The 25,571-nt window shown below is 33.2% G+C and overlaps 1 protein-coding gene across 2 annotated transcripts in view; it reads left to right on the forward strand.

Moving 5' to 3' along the window:
- Positions 1-25,571, forward strand: part of LOC125051225 (zinc finger protein Gfi-1b) — a 54,668-nt gene that overhangs the window by 23,255 nt on the left and 5,842 nt on the right. Inside the window, exons 3-4 of one of the 2 annotated variants that reach the window (XM_047651437.1) lie at positions 7,683-8,328; positions 8,689-8,870. In XM_047651437.1, coding sequence (XP_047507393.1) covers positions 7,683-8,328; positions 8,689-8,870 — 828 coding nt within the window. The remainder of the gene's footprint in view (positions 1-7,682; positions 8,329-8,688; positions 8,871-25,571) is intronic. The other variant, XM_047651438.1, reaches the window with a different exon arrangement.

Here is a 25,571-nt window from a genome sequence, read left to right on the forward strand (position 1 = left end):
ATTTCGTAAACAGAATTTATGAATTATTAGTACAATTTTATGCAAAATAATTTATTGTAATCTCAGATGACGCATTGTAAATTAAAATCTCACGTGTTTTTATTATCGAATAAATAAATTAAAAAAAAAATTATAATTTGTATTAATTTTCGACACTTGTAATATTTTAATGACGATTAAAATCATTTATCTAAAGTTTTAGATTACAAAAAATATGAACAAGAGTTAAAAATTAGTTTGCCAAAGAAGTTGCACTTCTGACATGTGCTATTACTGTTACTTTTTGTCTATTTCACTGTTTATTGCCTTCCAACAATTAGAACGTTAAGTTCTTATACATATGTTCCTAAGCAGATAATGAAAAATGCGTACTAAACTACATATTTCATTACAGGTACACGAGTTAAATCCAAACTCATTAACAAAACCTCATTACGTGGGTCATAACCACAAATCTAAGCATACGTTGACTGACAATTATTAAAGCTCAATTTAATCTCAAAGATGCCGCTAGCATTTCGTCAATGTTTACAAACATCACACTTACAAGACGAATTTATTGACACAATAACTCTGAACCTTGTGTCGTTACAATAGAGTTCGTTATCGCCCGACACTTTAATGTGAATGGAGCCTTGTAAATGTCGCATACGTGAATCGTGCTATTGTTTCAGCAAATAATTCGTGGAAACATTGGAAGAGAAATCGGGGCGTTTAAAGACGCCGACGAGATAATGGTACTACGGAATGGGTATATCATGTTCGACATAGTTACTAGTCTTACTGTATATCTATCATTTCGTTATCACATTGTCATATAAAAAATAGTGATTTACTAATTTTACATTCATGTTTTTAAAATAACGGGACCTAAGGAAATTTATGATCAAAGCTCGATTGCAGTTAAATTAATGAAATTTAATTGTTTGAAGTCTGATTACTTATAATCGTGTAAATAAATACGGGTAAAGTGAATTCTGACAGTTTAATAACTGTTGATGAATTCTTTAAATCGGGTAGAAGTTGTTGGCAAAAAAGACAAGAAGATTTTCTTACTTTTTTTATTATATAAAGTTACAAATATAAAAAAACTAATACCAAGTGCGACCTCTTGCCAAGGTGCACATTTTTTTAGTTTGGTTGAATTTATGTTATTCTTACTGTCATAAATAAAAGAATTTGTTTTAGTAACGTCGCAATAAGTGAGTTACAATAAAATTTGCAATAATTTTAATAAATTATTTAGAACTATAAAATTCCCAAGGTTCTTAGCTATCGAATCGTATATCAATATCAGTAAGCCCCTCTCAAAAGATTTAAGGATTTATTTTTGTTATCAATGACGTGTAACACTATGTAAAAGCTGGGTGGACTATGAAACTCGACAGTATGTGATCTCGCCGCCACAAGATATAACCTTATCAAACTGATTGACAAAGTGACGGATGTGACGAAATGCACATGAAATGCATAATCCTATCATAAAACTATAAATAAGATACACAAAATATTCAATAAGAGTTATGTTTAAAGGTAACAGGCTATTTACTAATAATAAATAATGCCTATATACCAAATGGAGCATATTTTACGACCCACAGTATTTCGGTTTTAAATTAGTTTTCAAATCTACTAGCTGATATATCTCTCTCTCTTTTCAATCGGCAACTCATGTCTAAGCCTCGTGGTCAGAAAGAAAAGGATCTGGAGCTGCCTATCTGTTTCCACTGATTTATGTCTCTCTCTTAAGATAGTGTATAGTTTCGAGAACGATGAGTCTTTCACTTGATCGGCCTATCTGGTTGGTGAACGGCCACGTGATCTTTTGCCTTCTGTGTTACGAACCAGATAAGTTTCTCCAAGTTCTCATCGCCTCTGCGCATTGTATGCTGCTGATATATACATTTATAGATTTAAATAAAAAACTGTTTTGACCGGATTGAAGTTATGTATTATTATAAATTTACAACTATTTAACATAATTTTAAATTTATCCGACGTTTCGCGTGCTTTACAGCGTGCGTGGTCATGGTGACTGAAGACAAAAGATGTTGAATGTCAAAAAGTATCACAGCTGCAGAGAAAGTTGCATTATCTGTATTTATTTCCCCGGAGTTGGTATCGACTAAAAGATGGAGGGTTTTGGCAAAAATGGCTCACGGTGTCCTCTATTTTCGCGGATTGTTTTTCTTTTTGAGATTTTAATTTGGATATTATTATTAAAATTTATTTATTAATAGTTTTTTATTTAAATGTATAAAAGTTATGTCAATCAAAGACAATACTACATTTATAGATATTAATGTTCCACAGAATATTTTATAGACGCCTGTGAATGCCTTATGACTTTAGCTCGTGTTTTTTTGGAATTCCGACACATGAACTGATATGGAATAGTGTAAAAATCTACCGAACGTTTTATAATTAAAATCGCATTTAGGTCGTTCAATTACTTCTGTAACCGCAAAGCTACTTCGGAATATGTGGATTTCCCTGTAATACCCAAAGTACCGAATTTTAGCACATATATCTTAAGCTATGACGTCTTATCTAATGTGGGACTTAAAGCGGCCACTGACGATACGTCCATTAATCCGAATGGAGTAGTCGTCGTCCAAAATCGTCCCATGAATGGTAAAATGGTAAAAATGGTAAAAAAAAATTTTCCATTTGGATGGACGTCAGCCAGCTCTGGATTTCCAAAAGGATTGAAATCCATGCGTCCAGGCGAAATGGACGTCATCCGTGGCCGTCCGTCAATGGCAGAAACGTGCGCCACGCCATATGGAAGCAGTCCGAATTGTCCGTGAATGGGCGAAACTGCGTCCATTTTTTTGAGGTTTTTGTTTCAGTTTATGTTTTGATGTCGATGGTGGTGCATGTGCTGTGTATTTGTCAAGCGTTATAATTTTATTTTTATTATGTCTTTGTCCGCGCGTGACTTTGTGTTGGAAGTAATAGAAAAAAATAAAAGTATTTCTATTTAAATAAATATATTTATATTATTAAATAAATAAAAGTATTTCTTTGTTTCAACCAATCCTTCATCAACCTTCTCTTAGGTTTTTTTTGTCTTTTTAATAAAATACACACAACTGCTGCCACCAGTAAAGTATTGTTATCCATAGTATTATTTATTTCCTTTCCGTACGATTGCAAAGTTCGAAGTGACGCCATGCATCCAAATGGAAGTATCGTGAATGGTACCGTATCTCGATAAATTTCCATTTGGAGTGCATCCAAAAGGAAGTCTACTAAATGGACGTATCGTCAGTGGCCGACTTTACAGTATTGTTCGATTCGATTCATCGTGGTCATATTGAAATCCTTATTAGTGCGGAATTTCAAAAACATTCGTTATATAGCACTAGAGATAAAAGGCATATAAAATGGATAAATTGAGACCTTCAAAACTTTGATTAATCCCTACTGGATGGATTAGGATGAGAAATCTAATGGCTTACGATAAAGTTTATGATTTTTAGGGTACCGTATCAGGCAATAAAAAATATGTCCGCAAATGACTATATAATCCATAGTAAAAGAGGGCACGGTTGTTTGTTAGCGCTAAGCAGTAATTCAGAGATATAGATTTTAAAGATAGATATTTTTTTTATATCTGGTTTCAAAGATGATGAAACTCTTGCTGACTACGAATAGCTTACGTAAATAGTAAAAACAATATTTTTATGTGTGGATTTACCCGCAATACTTCGTGCAACTCTAAAAAAAGTAACTAAGTTATACAAGTTGAATGACTAATAATTATGATTTTTTTCTGAAACTACATAATTTTGTTTCAAAACTTCTTGCCGCAACACCTGTGGAAGGAGATTTGAGCTGTATATAAAAAAAAGTATTTCCGTACCGCTTTTAACAACGTGGTTTTTGAAGCCAAATTGAGTATGAATCTGAATGTACCTGTTATTTGGTATTTAATACGTGTTGTGTACAGATAACACACACATATGCCGATTAATTTGGACATTTACAATCCAAGATTTGGTTAATCCCAGCCGATAAGTGGGGCTTAAAACATTATTACAATTGATAAAAGATATTAAACACGAATGATAACATTTGATTTATACGTATTTTGTACGGTTTAATCGAATTTTTAGTAAATAATAATTCAATTTAATATATATTACTCGAAAACTCAATTTAAAATTAAGCTACTATTTTTGAGTTTATTAAAATCATAGACCAGCATTAATAGATATAACTTGCTCAACAATGCTCAACGAGAGTGTCTTGAAAATTTGAAATATCAAAGCCAAATCTTTCGAAAAAAAATCAGGTTTATTAATACTATATTAACGAAAATGAGCAGATAAGTAGTGTTGGTTGGTCGTAGGGTCGATCACCGGCTGTGCAGTACTGTGCACCAATGGCCTCTATGTCTATGTGCGCATTTTACACTCGCTCGAACGGTAAAGGAAAACATCGTGAGGAAGCCGGCTTGCCTTAGACCCAAAAAGTCGACGGCGTGTATCAGACACAGGAGGCTGATTACCTTGCTTATAGTATAAGATCCCGATATACAACGACCTTCACCGAGATGCTTATTTAATGAAACGTATTTTATATTTAATTTAATATGTCAATAAATATAATCCATATGGGTTGCCTAGCAAATTTCAGTCCAGAGTATGTTTAATTAATATTTTAAAAAAAATATTTTTTATTATGGATGGATTATATTTATTGACATATTAAATTAAATATAAAATACGTTTCATTAAATAAGCAACTCGGTGAAGGTCGTTGTATATCGGGATCTTAGACCATTATTAGATTGACAAAAATTAATCATGAAACGAAAAAAGAAATCTGAGGCCCAGACCTATAAAAAAGGTAAAAAGTACCCTCTTCTCTTGTAGACCCCTAACGTAACGGAAATACCTGTAATGTCAATTGATTTCATAAAATGTTTTGAGACTAATTGTCTTGGTGCGCAGCAAAAAGTGTCTCAAAAAGCGCTCTTGTGGAACGCCAGACGTCATAGTGGAACGGGTGGAATTTAAGATGCACATTACATATATTAAAAGGTTAATATATATGTTATATAAATATTTTTATTGTATAGCAAAACAATTTAATTTGAAACGTAATTACGCCCCCATATTATTGGGATCATTATTAAATATTTTATGACGACCTCTAATCTTGATAAACGACTGTAGCGTGACTTTGCATCTCTTTTGTAAACTGTGCGATGAATGATCTACAAATTGTTTATTAATTGACATTTCTTTGGTGATATGTGACACAAACATAATTGTAACATGATTCCTTGTGAAGTAAACGTTTTCAATAATAATTTATATTTATTGTCGCAATCTCCTCTTTAAGTCATAAAAACGTCATTCCTACCAATTTAAACCAACCTAGGTGTTTAGGCACCTCTCTTCGTAATTCTTCGCGATTAAAACGGATTAAACAGTACTTTTCGGAGCTGGATATATTCGCTAGTGGGCTGATCAATTTTAAAGAAAACATTGTTAAGTGCCTATCTCATATCTAATCCGCTGTTTTGCTGGTAATTTTTTCTGCTTAACCAAAATTGCTAGTATTTTTATTTTTTGTAATATTTATGTTTACCGATATTGATTATAGTTTAGAAAAAAGAGCTTGTAACATATATCGTAGATATAGTTTTATGCATGATGTGGTAAGCTTCTCTAAATAAATAAATTCATAATAGTACATACATTGTTGTGATTAATAATTTATCATAAGCAAAAACTAACTGTGTTTTATGTCTTCTGACCGTTTTTATATGTCTTATCTTGAAGCTTATTAAAATATATGTACTGATCATAGAGGAAAAGTTTGTATTTAAAAACCTAACGTATAAACCCAAAAACTATTGGACAGATTACAAATTATTTTACCATTATAATTCTAAATTTAAGTAGTGTATGTTTATTTGCAAAATATTTAAAAAATTCTACCTTTCTTCATAAGGTTCAGGCAAATATATAAAGAAGAAAAACAGTAATTTAATGCTTTTTTAATAATAAATTATACGTTGTAAACAAAAACACTATTTTCAATTCAGTAAAAGCTCTTGGAAAAATAGCAATCAGAATGCAACGCAAACCGCACCTTACAATTAAAATTGCATTAGTACCACAAATATGACGGAACTAATGATAATGCTCCATTTGAAAAAGCAATGTCTGATCTTCATATAATCTAAACTATTTTTAAACATTATTTATCAAAAAGGATATATGAGATTCTCTTTTGTTTGCTCCTCACGACTCTGTTTAGATATAAATTCAATAATACTTACATTTCAGTCCATAATCAAAGTTCAAATAACCTAAATTATCTTATCACAAAGAGCACAATACGACGATAATGCCAGTCTTTAAATTACCCTGTATGGGGTTGCATTCTATATTTTGCAAAGCCATGAATTCAAGCATACTGTCGAGGCGGAACAATGAACCCAAATAACCATTAATATGTAATAAATACTATGGGGCAATAAAACTGTGTCGCGTGGGGGACAAACAAACAAGTGTACCGAGGCAACCCCTAAACGCTGAGTATTGTTCAGAAAGACCCGGGCGTGAAATGACCGAGGGCTCGCGAAGTTTGCCGATCGCACCGAATTGGTTCCGCACCGAATGCCAACAGCTGCTGCGTTTCCGATATAGGGGTAGCTCTTCATTAGTTTAACTTGTCTCATCTCGAGATGGATGTTTGTTTTGGACAGCGTGAGTTTGAGCTGATGGTTTCTTGATGATGTTTCGATTATTTATTACTAAATTAAAGTTAGAATATAGCAATTCATAGGTGATTTTATTTAGAAATATTTATGTCTCAAGACTAACTTGAGACATGAAACTTTATTTTAAAAGTAAATTGATTAAAACATCAGATCCATTTCTGTTAAGAACTCGGTTTTCAAACGTTGTTTTACTTAGCAAATTTAATTCATGATTAACTAGTAGTTGTTGTAATTAAAAGTACATTCATTTATGAAATTAAAATTAGAATAACTCTTACATATTTGTTCGATTAAAATCCGTCACAGTTACAGTAATATAGAGCACAATGAAAACTAAACAAAGCGAACCAAACTGCCTCCTCGCGCCCGCGGATTAGTGAATTGTAAAAAAAGATTGGGGTCTTTCCAACCCGACGTGTTAATTACTGGGGTTGGACGAGGGGTAGCAGATGAAAGTCAATTTGCTGCTACGACATGATATGGCTCATTTCATCCAGCGACAAGTGTAGCACCTGTGCGTTTTCACTGGCGCTAGGGGCTGTCCTTTGTGATCTTAAACAAACAATAGCATTGCCCTTTTGAAAGGAGTATTCTAAACACAACGAGTTTTGTTTATTTCAAGTATCTTTTTGAAAGCTAGTTTATTTTATGCATATGCTATAATTGTGATGGCATTACGTCACTATAGAATGATAGCCTCGTATGTCAAAAACACATTTATTTTTTTAATTCTTAGACTCTTGTCATTTAACTGGTATAATCATGATATTTACCATCTAAAACTATAGACAAAAACAAATAATACTATTTAAACGAACATTGACGAAATGAAACATTTTTTTAGTTTCCTGTAATGTATTTTTTTCTGGACATACGAGGTTATTATTCTACAGCGACGATAATATTATCATGATTAATTTCGAAAATCGTATTTCAGATGAAATCAAATTTGGAATAAATCGCCTGGTAGGGGAGCGGACTGATGAAGAAGATTGTGAATCGCACAACAATGAAACGCGACCGGAAGATATATCACCGACATCCCAGTGCGGCAGTCCATGTTGGGCACCATCCCCTCCATCCCCTCGATCAGTCCGGTCAACGTCTCCTGAACTAGAAGTGGATTCCCCCCCATCATCACCGAGACGGCCGCCTGACTCATCCCCAACTATAAAACGATCGGAGGCATTTTCCGTAAGCGCACTTCTAAGACCAGACGCACCAAGAACTCAACCACATAGACCTTTTTTATACCCACCCCTGCCGTTTGCGGAGTTTCTAAGAGATGCAGGCAGTCTTAGCCTCCCTGGATGGGGGGGATACAGCAATCTGTACCTCCATGCAGTTCAAGCAGCTGGTCCTGAGTTATTGCGACTTCGCGCTGCAGTACTAGGAAACCCAAGCCCCCTATCCAGGCCTTTGCCAATTGGAGACGTGTATTCGTGTGTTAAGTGTGAAAAGATGTTCAGTACACCACATGGATTGGAAGTTCATGCGCGTAGATCACATAATGGAAAGCGACCATTTGCATGTGAGCTGTGCAGTAAGACATTTGGACACGAAATCAGTCTTAGCCAACACAGGTGTGTATTTAAGTTTAATTTATAATAATTGTAATATAACTTCAGTTGAAAAATGTTGTTTTGTTACAATATTTATTCTATAACAGATCGTCTTTAAGAAGCAGTTTAATATTCTAGCCCAATATTATTACTAGTATTTCAAAGTTTTTTTTTATAATAATCTTTAATAACTATTTTCACTTGATTTCAAAAATACTACGATTTGCTTTTACCTATATGTTTTTTTTATTCTAAGTATCATTCTTCATATTTATTTATGAAGATGTTACGTTGCGTTTAATCAGTTTATAATTTTTTATAATTCAATAAGAATTTAATACAAAAGTGAGTAAGTTCTTCTAAAATAACAATAAATTTCAGGGCTGTCCACAGCGTAGAAAAAGTCTTCGAATGCAAGCAATGTGGGAAGACCTTCAAACGTTCAAGTACCCTATCGACACACCTACTCATCCACTCTGACACTCGACCTTACCCATGCCAGTACTGCGGCAAGAGGTTTCATCAAAAGTCCGACATGAAAAAGCACACCTATATTCATACAGGTAAGGTTTAAATTAGTAATCATAATTTATGTCAAATTATTATTTAGAAGGAAAACTTAGCTGTACGGTCACATAACCCCGAAATAATATTTAAGCAATTGTTAATAATTTTTTTTGTTCATGGGTATCACGTTTCACTAAACACTTTTTTTTAAACTTCATTATAATGAAGGAGCAGCTTTAGCCCCGGTAAGATAGTTTTTGTGGGTATTGCCCACCCAGTCTCTGAATAACAGAGATTCTAGTGAGGGTCGAGTCCCACATACCCCTTCAACTTTCAGTGGCAGGGGCAAAGCGCAAAGGCATTTCTACCTGGGATATAAATAAAAAAATCTAAAAGTAAATAATTACTTTTAGTCCACTGCGCAGTTATATAATAGTTATAAATAAGAAACCAGTGGTGCTACAACCCTATCTTGGCCGCAGATTGCATCCGTAGGTGATCAGCCTTCTATGCCTGACTCATGCAGATTTTTGTTGTTTTAAGAAATTCCGGTTTCTACACAATCTTTGGCTTCACCGTAGGAAGTTAATTGCGCACATAAAGAGGAAAATACGTTGGTGCGCCGTGATTCGAACGCACAACCTCTGTCTTCAGAGTCGCTTATAGCACTAGGCCAAAATCTGCTCTAATATGATAGGTATAATCAACTCGAATAGTTTTCAATGCCATCATTCAGAATAGGGCATTTTTAATGCATCGTGTTAGACATGGCACCAATGGTATCCTGAATATACATTCAGGATGGGCATGGACAGCATACCAACGCTTTATGCGTGTAATCAGTAGGTATTGATTACACGCATAAAGCTTTGGTATGCTGTCCATGCCCCACTATAGATTTTTTTTTGTTTTGTTTACTAACCAATCGCAACTAAGACCGAATTGTTAGTAACTCTAACTAAAAACATATGGATATAATCTAAAGAACTTTTTATTATTATTATAGTGTTTAATAATTTTATATTGACTACCTTGTCAGTTTATTATTGACCAAGTGACGAACATGAAACGATGATAAATAGTAAATAGAAACGACTACCTGCCATATAAAAGCGCGTACCAATTCTTAAAAGGCCGGCAACACGCCCACGAGCGAGCATTGAGAGTGTCCATGGGCGGCGGTGTCACTTAACATCAGATGAGCCTTCTGCCCGTTCGCCGCCTGTAAAAAATATAATGAATGTTTTCTTTAAGGTTACATTTATATAAGCTTTTATCCTAAAATACAGTAGCATTAAAATGGATGCTAAAACATCCTAATACCACACGTATTAATGGAAACAATGCATAATTAAAGCACAAAGGACGACAAAATAGACCGATTATTCAAGATATAATTCAAATAAGACCACAATAATTCAAAACAAACTCCTTTAAGAGGTCCATTTAGAGTGTAATTCTCGTTGGAGTCTGTCAAAACATCTTAAGCTCCCTCGCCACATAATTAATGTACATTAACACCTAAGATGAACAAGGGTGTTTTATAATCGTAGACGGGGTGAGTCGAGACGTTTGCGGTGAACGGTGGGGCGACTCTGATACACGCGGTGATAGGGTTAACTTATGTATTATATGCGATGTGAAAACAAAACTGTATATTGCAAGCAAGTTACAAGATACATTTAATAATAGACATGTATGATTTAATAAATATAGAATATAAAAGGTTATTAAACTTAAATGGTCGAATGTTATGACCATATTTGTAAATTGTAACTAGCCGTATTGTCTACGAGTCGTTGACAAGTAAAAAGACTCACATATTTGACGAATCTTTCATAGCTTATGCATTTTTCATATAAGTTATCCCTCGGTATTATATTTTTTTAGCTGTTTAGTCTCAATATAAAAACTACACTAAAATCTTACATTTTAGACCCTTTAACGGTTAGAATTCAGTACTTATGTTCCCAATATCGATTTTCGCTTTCAACAAATTTATAGAAACAGATTCCCCTTACATAAAGCAGTCCTCTATCTTCTAAAGTACCTACCTATACTCAGTTCATTTAAGATAAGGGAGGGCTCGTGATTCAGACGCATAGATTCACCATTTCACTGCTCCTCGTGTGTTAGACAAAGAGGAATGATAATACAATCTGGAATGACAGGGACAAAATACTGTAAGGGTTGTTTTATATGCATAGTTTAGTATGTAAAGTCTTGTACGAAGCTTTTGCTTTTCCATTCGACATAGTATTTTTACATTAAATTTAAGTGAAATATTTGACAATTGATTATACTGTTATATAGTAGATTTGCTGAATATGCCTCACTATAACGAAACAACTATACCTATATAGTATTGTCTTTTATTGACATAACTTTTATAACTTATTAACAACTATATTCTTAAAGTACATATTCATCTAGTAAAAAATCAAATTCGAACATCTGTGTTTTGCTTGGTTGACTGATCAAGTTTATTAGGTCTACCCACATTTTTGTTGCTGTTTTGTTTTGTTATATATGTACCTACATCTGTGCGCTCTAATTTCTAATTTTTAATCATAGTTTTAAATATTGTTTCTCAGTAAGTGAATAACGTATGCAATTCTTATGAGAAATAAAGATATTCTTAAACCTAAAGTAATTTTTAAACCTTTTATTTGAAGACTTGTACTACGCAGAGCTTATTAGTTCGTAGCATCTCTACGTCGTAGAACTCATTATCAATAGCTTAAGCGTCACTATTCGAGATACAATAGTATTTATGTATAATATAATTTCATTACCCATTTTTAAATAATGATTATAGTAACGTTAAAGTTCCTTGATAGTGACATAAATATCGGAAACTGTTAACAAGCAAAGTTAGGGTAAAACCACACCTGATCATCCCTCTACCGGATAAATTATTAACAATATCAACATAGTTGCGAACGGTATTTTAATTAGTGTCCCAACTTCTTGATTAATGCCTCCCTAACAATTTATCGTGAAAATTTTATAATTGCTCGCTAAATTAAACGAACGATTAGTCAACGTCAAGATGTAACCGCGACCTGCGATCTGTCACCTTATTTATTGAGTGTTTGTTTGTTTTTGTTTAATTCCTAAAGTTAATTAAAAACACGACTTAAAATGTAGTAAAAAAATAATTACATATAAATATTGTGTGTACAAAACAAATTTAAATACATCATGTTTTATAAATTGCATTATTGCTAAAGTGTAAAGACTAAGTCGTGGCTAAGTATTCAATGTAGACAACTCATTTGAAATGTTGGGTAATGTAAGTAAGATATGTAGACAACTTGAAAAGGTCAAAATCCTGAAAATAGTTGTTTCGGATTGACACGATCAGACGGTTGATGCACTTGCCCTCTAGCACGGTGAAGCAGCCGCAAAAATGTTAGTAGCCATGGTACAATAACATAGTCTGTAAATTATCTGTCAAGATTGAAACCCTTGCATAATACCTTTTTCAAAAGTTAAAAAAAAAACATGAATATTTGATAGCTGATGCTCCATCAGGCAATTTTTTAAAAACCTTCTCTTAATTAGTCAGGGAATAAACAGGAGCACATTAGCTCTCTGTATAATTACTGGCGGTTCGGCCATTTTGTTTTTTTTACCGCGGCTTGCGGTAGACGGTTAGAAAGCATTTGTGGAATTGCTTCTCATTGTTATGCAATTATAAATGTTTTAAGCGATCTGATTACACGATGGGTGGACTTTTTTAGACGTTTTTCAAGTGATCTGGGGTGAATATTTGGTATTAATGGATATATTTTTGTTTTTACCTTTCATTTATCACAATTTAACAATTGTTACTTCAGAAAATTATAACCCTGTTTGCTCGTATGAATTATAGTAAGTTTTATATGATCAGTCTTGGACAGTAAAAAAAAATTTGGGAAGGAAAAATTTAGGTTATTTTTTTTCTTCTATGTAGCTGTAATCTTAGAATATAAGTTTAATTAATATATGTACGTATGTTTTGTATGTTTAAAGTTTGTTGTATATAAGACATTCTATCGCTTAACACGTCACAATACACATAGGTACAAGAATTAATTTGAAATACAAAATTAGCTTTAAAAGATTAAAAAAACTTTGCAACGATATTAGTTGAACACTAGTAGACATTTATAAGATCATTCACATAAAAAAGATTGGGAAAACGAAAATTAAATGTATAAAACACTTCAAAATTGCTATTCTTGAGCCAAACGATCCTAACTTGGGCTCGCAGATCCACTGATTACTTTTTAAAGCCTTTTCTCACTTGGCCTCAAAGACACAAAGAAGTTTTTAATCGACTTTAAGTAGGTAATTTGACTGCTGGGTCTTGATATTACCATGCAAATAAGGTTCCTCCTTATTAATATTGTCTATTGCACGCCAGTTTCACAAAGATTTTGTTTTGTTTTGTTTTTTTATTTCAGAATAATTTATTGTTTCGCAATTAATTATAAATTTATCAAAAGAATTACTAAATTTGTATAGTATTTAATTTGTCAACAATTTCTAATAAAAAAAACTTATATAAAATAATGATTATGTAATAATTGCTTTCCTTATTAATTTTTTTAAAAGGGTTTTCCAACGGGCATTACAGTAAAAGCTTACATCTATGAACACACAAAAATAACAATTAAACCTGCTTTAATAGGCAAACACAGCATACTTTATACTTAACAACTATTATTATATATTAACTATAACTAACAGAATTATTAAAACTACTTAAACCGCTAATCTGATTTGTTTGACGCAACGATTTTTTTAGTATAGTAAAACTTAAATAACACATGTAAAAGTCAGAATTTTAAAACAAATTTAGCTAAAGATGCCTAAATACATATATATCTTAAGTATCTATATTATATATATATATATATATATACATTTAGACACCTCCGTACATCCGTAGCCTGCCGGTTATAATTAATATAATCTTTTGCTCACGTTAAAACAAATAGTCCAATCTTTCAAAATGTCTACAAGATTCTAGTCTTCCGTATTCTATCCGCAAACTTAGGGGTGGAAATCTAAGCGCTCCATAAGGTAGGGGGTGGGTCAAGGGGGGAGGGAGTCTGAATCAAGGAGCGCTACGTGCCCGGAGTTTAATTAAGGACCCCGAGGACATCTCAAGATACTTCGATTTTAGTGGCGCTTTCTTTTAATTTCCTTTATTTAGTTACCGGTTGATGTTATTTCTGAGTGGGGATAATGCGTGATTTGAACATGTAATTTTCGATTCGGTGACTTTATAAGGACTTTTATCGGTTTTAAGACTTTGAAGCTAAGTAGTTTTTATTTGGGCGCTAAGATTAATTACTGAAGGTCACCTAAGTGGGGTAGGCATCCAGAGGATACCAGTGTTGAGTCAGCTGTTGTAATTTCGGATCGGTTTTTTTAATACAAAATACCGTCTATTAATAAAATCAAGGGCTAAATGGTGAGTCTCGAGAGTATAATCCAGTAGGTTTAGATAACTGGCGAGAAAAATATTAAATAAAAATAAAAAGAAAACACCAAAAGCTTAAAGCTAAAAGGAATTATGAAAATATAACTGTGAATACGTTTTGAGAGGAAAGGAAAGCATTTATTCATATGAAAAATGTATTTTCGTGGAGTTTCATCTCGTGATACATTCAGGAATATAACGAAAGCTTATCAGATTTATTCTCAGTCTTGTTTTCGTAACTCAATATACACTAGGGATGATAAGATTCGAGATTTTTTCACACGCGAAAAAGTGACGGTGGATTCGTCCCATACCCCATATAGTACTGTGTACCCCCGGGAGGAAAATAATTGAATTAATGTTCGCGGCCCCATTTTTGCCCCCAGTAATATGACACTGGATTGTTTCTTTGTAAGAGTACTTTTACTTAATTACTATACTTTGCAGATACAGTATAACAGTATAAATTGTAATGAATATTTTTGCTTCTGGACAATTTTGTGTAAACATTATCCATAGTACTTTGGTAACTAGGTCTTGCGTTCTTGAGCACAAATAATTGAAGGCTACTTGGATAAATAAATTATTTAAGTTTAAGTATCTATATATATATATATAATGAAAATGGTCTTCGTTTGAGGCTCAATCACGCCTAAACCACTGATCGTATCGACATGAAACTACCACCATTCGATGCGAATTTTTTCCTAGATGGTTTATGGCTTTTTATTTATTCTAACGTTCCTTCATTTTTTTATTGCTGTTTTACTTTTATGAAAATTTATCCATACGGACTTCACCGCTGAAACATTCGGGGAGGCTTAAACGTAGAACCTAGAACCTCTAAACGTCAACATCTGTTAAAAACTCGATTTTCGAAATAATTCAATTTTCTTAGCGGGAAGTTAAAAAGAAGAATAATAAAAATATGAAAAAAAATAAAATAATGAAACATAAAATTTATTTTCATTCGTCCAGCAAAGCGGGCGCGAAACGGCTAGTTATAATGATAAAGGATTTTGTAACGCAACGTATAAAATATAGTAACGAAAATTATGATTAAAGAATGTAAACACTTAAATCTCAACAACAAAAAAATTACCAAATTTTGCTTAAATCAACGTCCAGCGATTTCCTTTTTTAACCTTCATTAAACACTCTCTCAATTAAGAAAAAATCAAAAATCTTTGTCCATCACCTAACAGGTCAATATGATTTTTACCGCATAACGGTGCAATTCGAGACGCGTGGCATCGCACGCGGCACCTAATTCAATAAACACATTATCACGATTAGCTCTCTATCTTTACCCCCCGCAGCTAAACGACCCCAGAGGGCGCTGCTCCCGAAGGAATAGCTCGATTTCGCGCGTAATATTAGTGTGTTTTATTCAAATGACCGTCTGTAATTTACATACCCATAAAATGTTCCTTTAGTTTTTTGAGAGAAGCCTATGTATCAGATATATTATAAGCTTATATCGGATATTCTATTACTTAATTTTTAGAACTCGCATTGCGCGATGTTACGTCTTCTCTGTGCTGCTCTACGGCGTAGAATCTTGGACGCTGACAGAGACTATGTCCAAAAAACTGAAAGCGTTTGAGTTCTGAGTTTATCGACGTATGCTTAAAATATCTTGGACGAAATACAACCGTGCTGGACAGAATGCAGAAGAACAAAGAAGTGCTTATGACGGTTAAGAAAAGGAAACTTGAGTATTTCGGACACGTTTTACGTAACTCCAAAAAATATGAGCTCCTTCAACTAATCATACAAGGCAAAGTGGCAGGTAGAAGGAGACCTGGCCGCAGACGCACGTCCTGGTTGAAAAACTTGAGACAATGGTTTGGTCAAAGCACCAAGTCATTGTTTAGAAGCGCGGCATCCAAAATTAAAATAGCCATGATGATCGCCAACCTTCGCAAGGGGATTCATTCATATAGAGAAACATTGGCTTGGCCTAATGGTGCTCTCATCAGTCCTTTGTTGCCCTGTATGTCACAGGTATCGATTCCCTGCTGAGCAGGCTCCGTTCAACACCCCTCAACCAATGTTGGTACTATCACACAACTTCTTCTTATCACTTTTATAAATGGTGTTAATAAAATAAAATATTATTCATCATACTAAATAATCATTCATAAAACAAAGTTGTTTATCTCACTTCCGGTATGCAGTTGGTAACAATCAACGCGTTCATAAAGATTTTCCTTGAAAAAATCTATCACTGTTGTGGATTTTGAATGAAAACATTATACGTTTTTGTACATTTTACATTCGAAATTGTAGGAGAGTATCTACTCAATATGAACTACGCAACTAGACAAACGAATTTTTCATAAATTGAAACTAAATTCGTTTATTAGAAGGTTTTATTTTATTTCATAGAAAATTTGACATACAATTGAACCAAGGGTGACCTTTAATTTTTAATATTAAGTTTTAAATTGGGGTTCACTTATAGCTGGTTGATTGTAGAACACGTGCGTGACGCGTGCCATGCGCCGGTGTCTGTGTGATTATTTAAACAATAAATTTAATTGCTAATCCGATACTAGCGTTTTATTGAAATGCACTATAATCACGCCATCTGGCGGAATTAATAAGATTTCGTACGAAACAAGTAATTGGCTTTAAATCCGTGGGAATACATAATATTGTGTAATACAATTTTAAACAAAAAACTTATAAAATCAATACGTCTTATTCCATATTTAAAAATATTCAATCTAGCCATTTTAAAAGGATCCGTCACTTATTTCATTGTCAACATTAATAAAAATATACTTACGCCGTCCCAAAATATACAGATATAAATAATCCACTATTCCAATAGCACAAGCTTTGATCAACCTTTTGAATGACCATACGGGTTTTGAAAATAAACCTCACGTTCCATAATCAAATTACCGTGTTTTGATTGGCCGACGCTGCGCGCGCTTTTCGAGTGTTATGATTCGCCAATGTCGCAATGGCGGCAGTTGTCAAGTATTATCACAGAATACATGCGTTGCCGCTAATATTTGCATCAAACCTCTATGGTGACGTATTAAGTTCTATAATTGACAGACGCCCCAACATAAATAGTTTCAACTTTCAAGTATTAGAAAAATATTAGCTAATGCATTATGTGTGGGGATTTTAAGATTATTAATGTTTATATAGTTATGATATCGTAAGTATAAAATAGCACGTAACATTTCAATAAAATATTTCACCGAAGTGGAAAACTAAAAAAATTTAATCTACTGGATTTCGTAACGCTATATAATCAAAAATCTATACTCTTTATATATGTAGGAAATTTAGTCTTTACACGATTCAGTCTAGGATTTCCTTCGTTCCGAGCACGTACTCCATACGTGCCTTAGCGAGGCAGATTTGCAGCGCGGACGTTGACCTCATACCTGACGCTGTAATCTGAAAAGAAAATTGTCAGCTAATAATAACTAGAACTTCTACCTATTTATTTAACATAGAGCATCAATATTAAACCTTAACTAAACTTTAGCTACCAATCAAAACGTTTTCCTTTAAAAATATTTAAATAAAAATTACTTATTTAGACATTATAAAACTCTCCTAGAACATAAAATTGATTCTAAATTCAAAAATTTGGTTGCATTCTAAAGAGTTCTAAATACAAAACTCATATCATAGATTACAGATATGATCTCATTCGATGGAATATTATTCAAATCCTTTAATGACTATCACGTATAATCCGTACAAATGACGTTCAACCCTTGCTCTGACAAATATAAGCGGTTGAGTGGCAATTTATTTTGACATACTTACTGTATTAGATTTGACGCGTAATATTCGGGATTAGTAGTGTCGGGTGTCAGTTGAATTTCAATAATGGGAATTATAACCGAATGGTTGATCCAATATTGGTTATGAATAGCAGGATAAGTTTTCATAATTCATTAATAATAATTAATAATATAAGTATTAAGCTAATAGGGTATTAAACTATTTGAATACCTTCCTAGAAGTTATAGATCACTGCCGTGTAGTGCTTTCAGGGGGAATGTGATTAAATTTTTAAAGGCAAGGCCCCTTCATAGCGTGAGAGAGTATTTAGACCATAAGTGTTGACAACAATTATTATAAATAACTTACCTGTTCTTATTATTATTATGGCATTATACTAGTTTTTTATAATTAAACAATCTGAATGTACCACTTTCTTTGCAAAAAATATTCATTATTATTATTAAAAATAGATATTAATAAGAAAAAAACATTGATTTGATTAGGAAGAAAGGAACAATTTAAATTAGTGTTAGTGCACGTTAGTGTTAAGTTCTAAACAGTGGTATATGGAGAAATAGAACACAAGACCAGAGCGTCTTCTTTACTAAACGTTAGAGACTGCAAGTAGCGTTAATTAGGTACTTTCTTATGTTGAGTATCTTTATTAGTAAATTAGGTTACACTTAAATTACTTATTATTCTTAAGTCATGTGGTTCGGTCGTATTTTTTTTTAAATAAATTGTTTGAAAGACATGCCAAGTTTTACCTACTCTCACAAAATTCTAGTCACTAGACAGGCTTTGTTAATATATTGGTATTTCGATTTAGGCCGTTGTAGTTCGTACTTGGCTGTGTCTAATCCACTTAACAGAAACAGCTAGTGAGAGCCCCGGAGTGCACTTGAACTGTCTGGCTTTGTTTGTACTGTTCAGTTGTTCACGTTATGTTTGTACTTGCAACATGTTCTCATATGTTTATATGGCCGTTCCCTTTTCAAGTGTAAAGCACCACAGCTATAAAGACTACTTTAGGTGTACAAAAACATAATGGAAAAGTTCAAAATCGCCCGAAACACTGGCATCTAACCGCATCAAATATTAAAACAAAACCTTTCTCACCTCGTAATCAAGTGTCGTTACATAAAATGGCGGACATTTGGCGGGAACGGTCAAGTATGCAGTAAGATTGTCCCAGCGGGATTGTGAGCAACAATTCTGGAATGTTCGAGTCACTCTTGGCGGAATGTGACAGTCACTTCACTTATTGCGTTTGAGAATTATTTGGACGGAATTTGGGATTTTCAAGACATTAATGGCCGATGTGTCTTTGTTGCATTGTGTTTGACTAAGGTTATCTGAATGTGGAACCTCTGAATAGGGTATGTACGATAAACGTTAACTGAAAACAGGTTTTGTAAAGTAATTTGTGACAACCAAATAACCAAATCAATCAGTTGGTATTGTAGGTATATTACTATTTATTAGGTAACTATGGTTAAACTTTAAGTTACTCTTAAAAATTTAAAACATATTAGTATATCTTAGAAATGGCAATATAATCCAGCGATTTTTGGCATTGCTTTACGAAATAAATTACATAATTTCGTACATTTGACTGGTAAAACAATTTGTTCTTTTTAATTAAATAATAAAGTAGTTTTTTATTGGTGCTAACTATCAATTTTGGAGTTTAGTATAGCGTAATTTATTAAGGAAAATGCATTTAAATAGTAGTAGTAACTTTTTTTCCTTAAACCATATACGTTTTGAAGGCCATGATTTAATACACTAAAAATGAATTAATCATTAATTGAATTAAATAAAGGAAAATAACGCAAACCCGATTCTGCAGGAAGTTACGCAAATCTTTGTAATTTGCATAATAATGTTTACAATTGATATACTATCGAATGACGACAAATTAATTATTGCAGTAAATATTACGCCTTTGATAATTCCACGCACACAAACAGGAATAGTATTACAAAGCTAGAAGATATGTATATGTTATTGACTTTAAGTTTTCGCCTTGAAACTGGTAAACTAATATAAAGGTAAGAGTAAGTACCCGCCAAGAATAAAAAAAAATTCCTAAGAAACTAATTAATCACAGGAAACAAAGTTGTCAGTTAATGTTGACATCTTATAGATACTTTTAATAAATAGTGCCTAATATAAGCCCCAATATTAAGATACAGGAACTTAAATTAAAGGTGCCGAGTTACTTACACAAAATTAACCACAATAAATAATAGTTTAAAATATATAATAAACAATAAATAATTGTGAGGAAGCGTGGGTTGCTCGATAGACGAAAAATATGGCACAGAGCGCCCCAAGCTTTTTCACAATAATACCAGTATTTTTTGTTCATTACCATTTCCAGCCTAAATTAGGAATTATTTTTCACTTTTTAGTTTGATGTGCGTGTTTTTTAGTTTTTTAAACTATTATTTATTTATTTTTTCGGATTATTGCATTGTCATCGATCTTTGACAGGTGCGCAAAGTTTGAATTAAATCTGTCCGTTAAAAGTGGGTCAAAATCGAGTCCGAAGGAGTCGGTTACATACATACATACATACAGGTGAAGCTAATATAAAGCGTGTAAAAAGAAAACCATCACAAAGAATAAAATTAAACGCCAAAGAAACTAATTAATCACAGCCTAAAGGTCATCTAAACTATTATAAAGTAAATTTTCTGAGGTTGTATGGGGTAATCTCTCGATCTACTGATTTTAAAAATTATTTTACCATTAGTTATTTGTGAGTGTCATATATATTATATTAACTTAAAATGTAACTGATTGCTGTTTTCTCCAATATCTAGAATAATTCGTGGGGTAAGTATAATATAATTTTTTTTACGGTTCACGGTTAAGTAAATAAAATTTGACAGAAGAAAGCGAAAGAGTACTTAAATTAAAAGCAGCAGTGTTGGCCTAGTGGATTCAGCATGCGACTCTCATCCCTGGTCGTAGGTTCGATCCCCGGCTATGCACCGATGGACTTTCTTTCTATGTGCGTATTTAACATTCGCTCGAACGGTGAAGGAAGACATCGTGAGGAAACCAACTTGTCTAAGACCCAAAAAGTCGACGGCGTATGTCAGGCACGGGAGGCTGATCACCTACTTGCCTATTAGATTTATAAATATGATCATGAAACAGAAATATGAGGCCCAGACCTAAAGAGGTTGTAGCGCCACTGATTTATTTATTTATTTTACGTAAGTTAAATGCAATTAGATATATTATTTTTTATATAAGTTGGTACGAAAAGATTACTTTCCATGGATCGGCTTGGGAAAAATAATAAATACCACATCCACAACTCAGTTGTTCGGTGTTAAGAGTGGAACGCGAGGAATGTTACTGTCACCTCCCTTATTGCTATACGGCAATTGATGTCTGGTGACCTTTATTCTGTGCTTTTAATATTAAAGTTCCACGTTACCTTATAGGCGAACAGTCGCTCATTAAACAGACATAGAGTTTATTTATATCTATAACTAGTAGACTCGGCCAAGCGTTGCTGTGGCTAAGATTTTTGCTATATTTCATAGTAGTAAACTATTCAAGAGAAACGGCAGGAGAACACCAATCCACCATGCTTTTTTGGTGGTTATGCCATTAAATTGTAGCTTATGTGAAACGTTGGTAATTATTTTGATAAGGATCAATACCTAGATACGAATAAAGAGCCTTTTCTAGCGGTGGTATTTTAATAAAAAAATAAAAGGACGCTCATTGTGACGTAACTATAAAAGATATAGACATGCTATCACGACATTTTTTATAGATAGTGATGTGTCCTGAAAATTGTAATACATCATTTTGTTCAATCATTAAAAGTTTTCGCAGCGCACACGATTAAGGAAGTTTTTTGTTTATTTTTTTACACCTTGGGTTAGATTATTCTAGTTTTAGTAAGCATCCCTAAAACATAGCCTATGTCACTCGGGAATAATGTAGCTTGCCAACGGTGAAAGAATTTTTGAAATCGGTCCAGTAGTTTCGGAGCCTATTCATTTCAAACCAACAAAAAATCAAACCTTTCCTCTTTATAATATTAGTATGGATAAATAAATCAGTGGCGCTACAACCTTATTAGGTCTGGGCCTCAGATTTCTGAATCTGTTTCAGGACCATTTATAAATCTAATAAGCAAGTGATCACCCTCCAATGCCTGACACAAGGTACACACAATAGTTTTTTGTACTTTATAAGATTTCGTGACATTAAAGGATTTTGTGAAAATAATTTATGGATATAAAAACACTTCAGAAATGCTCTCTGTGAAACAGCAAAAATTTTCGCCTGTCTGATTTCGAGGAAAATACCTCACCCTAGCCGAGGGTCGTGGAATTAACGAATTTGTCAACTGTCAACGAGCAAGGATCTTATTAGGTTTTCCCGGGATTACCAATCATCGTACTCTGTTTTGACCAATGTTTATAATCTATTACCTCACCTAACATAGATTATCGTTACAAAATTTAACATTATCGTAGTTAAGGTGTTAAAAGAATCAGTTATGGGTACATACTAATATAATTTTGCGTCGCATCATTTCAGTCACAATTTTTTTTTCGCATTTTAATGCTTAGTATTGATTAATGACAATAGTATTGCCAACATAATAAAAAAGTTTAATCTAGAACTGCAGCATTTATAATAACGAATAACACATAGACACTTGTAAGCAGCACTTTATATTATAAAATGTTTTTTTTTTATGATTGGACAATTCACACCAATTGACCTAGTCCCATGCTAAGCTGGTGAAGCTTGTGTTATGGGTACTAGGCAACGGATATACATACATCTTATAGGTAGATAGACATATAAATCCATATTTAAACACCCAAGACCTAAGCACAACACCAAATGCTCATCACATCGATGTTTGTCTCAGCCGGGATCGAACCCGGGACACATGGATTCGCAGGGGTACTAACCACTAGACCAATGAGCCGCCACTGTTGTATAAACATTTCCTTTAAAGCATATAGTATTATAATAACAATGTATTTCCTGTTATGCCATAAAAAATATGCATATGCGAATATTTCAAGTCACGTAAGCTATACGTTTGAAATACCGAGTCCATACACAAGGTTCAATAAATCTTCTCTCTAAGTGGCATTTACACAGCATATATCTTTCCGAAGCAGAAATCGTAAAAGTCTGCGCTGACCTGGGTTTCGTCTGTGGGTGGGGGGTGGTTACATACAAAATTGTTTTGTGTTTATCTAAAATAACTGGAAGATCAAAACATTCCTTATATTACATCTATTGACGTCGTTACATAGTAGCCGTGATTAATAATAGCTAATGTGAGGTATTGGTTATTGATCTGTCTATTAGTCAGGCTTTCATATACCAGAATATATCTAGACTATATAGGGAGTTCAAAAGACACTATCAAAAAGTCATTTATATGCACTTGTGATATGAAAAAAATCAGTTCGATTACACAAATTTCTTCATCCAATATATTAAAATAGTAAGGTAGCACCGCCTCCTTTATACAATATTAAAACAAAGCCACTATTGGAGACCGGATGTTATTAGTAATTTCCGGAATCAATTATTTCCGGAAAATTAAGGATGTGCTAATATTTTCTCGTTCAAAGGCAATTTCTTTGAACCGACGACGTAATTTCGGTTTGTTTGCGAAGCTCTCTAGTAAGATTGCGTTTCCATTAGTTGTAGGAAAGATTGAGACAGAAGCGCTTGTTTGTTTGCCTGATTGCTGTGTAATAGATTTTACACTGTGAAAACATTTCAGGCTTTTACACCGTGTTGTAAAAACTAATATAAACCAACCTACACGCCATACCTATAAGTTCTCATGTAGGTAAGTGACTATTGTCTGTTATGAGAATAAATGTCTTTAAACCTAACTCTTGCGGTTTTATAAATATGAGATAAAAATTAAGAACGACTTTGCCAATGATAAAACTGTTATATAATGTTTCTGTTCAATCTTCAACGCGTACCAATATTTTTCCTTACAATATAGTTAACAAAAGCGACAAGCACAATAATTCTGGCTAAAAAGTAATATTATGTTAACCTAATTTTCTTTGATACTTGTAGCTTGAAGCTAATTGGTAATGTTCATTAACAGTCTTAGTGTTCTATGTTTTGACACTATGTTCGTGTTTCCGAATACAATTAATCGCATTGACATTAATACTTAATAATCCATCATATATTTTAAAAACCACATACAATAGATATAAACGAGCTATTGATATCGAATCTATAAAGAAATCAAGATTTTATTCGCATTCATTCTAAAAACAGATATCCATAAAGGATTTGGGCAGATAATATTCTTGCATTATCCGCGTGGGTTGTGGGGAGGGGTTCAGGGAGGCTCATAAACCGGGATTCAGCAGAAATCCTCACTCAGCCGACCTCGGAATCACGCCTTGCCGCGTGAAGATTTGTTAACATATACCTACATTTTTATTATTATAACTTACAAATCTTAAGACTGAAGTATGAAACAATTTTCATACATCGCCTTTTCTCTTTGCCTAATAACTATACTTCACTCTTGACTTTAGACTAATCTTTAAAAGAACTTCAGTTGAAACAGTATAAATAAAGAGTGTAGTGTAGCTTTAAGAGAGGTATGGATTTTCAGCTTCGACAAAAGCGCACTTACGGTCTCAGGTGCATTGAGAGTGCATTCCCGCCCCTAAACACTACAATCTTCATACTCTACGTGAGGTACGGTTCACAGTATTATTAAGTATATTTTTAATCCTATACACAAAGAATAAACATTTATTAAATAAAGGAAGGAATATGAAGAATAATAACAAAACGATGAAATGAAAGAACCTTCTTTATTACGACTAAAGTATTACAATATTATTTATAATATATATAAACAAGTGACAGTAGAGACAAAAGAAGGAATAAAAGAAAAGTATGCAATTAAAGAACCTTTTTAAATTAAGCTAAGGAAAATATTAATATAGTCTCCATAACTCATATTGTAAGCCTTAGTTACCGATAGAAAAAGGTATTACCACATACTATTATTTTTAATTATATATATACAGGGTGGCCAAAAATCATAACTCTGCAGGGGTTGACCTTAGAGACCTCCCGTAGAACAATTTTTTGCCGCTGATGACCTCATCTATCACCTATTTGCGTTTGATCCACGACTTTTTGGCCACCCTGTATATATACTATTATTGTAAATTGACCGTGACATAGCAAACTAAATTTTTTTTAAGTAAATAAATTTTGGAGTATTCTACTTAGAACAAACAATATAAAATAAATACTAAGGAACTAAAGTGATTTACAAAATAAACATCGCTTTAATAATAAATCGGCAGAATATTTCTTAAAATCTTGCAGGAAGCACTTTAAGCTGTGAGCATCATATATTTAATTCAGAGCTCGCTAAAGTACGTCGCCATAAAAATCCCGCTCTGATACTGTGCAGATGAGCCAGCCAGGGCCGGATTCTATAATTTAATTATAT

This window comes from Pieris napi, chromosome 7, assembly GCF_905475465.1.
Source record: "Pieris napi chromosome 7, ilPieNapi1.2, whole genome shotgun sequence".
NCBI lineage: Eukaryota > Metazoa > Arthropoda > Insecta > Lepidoptera > Pieridae > Pieris > Pieris napi.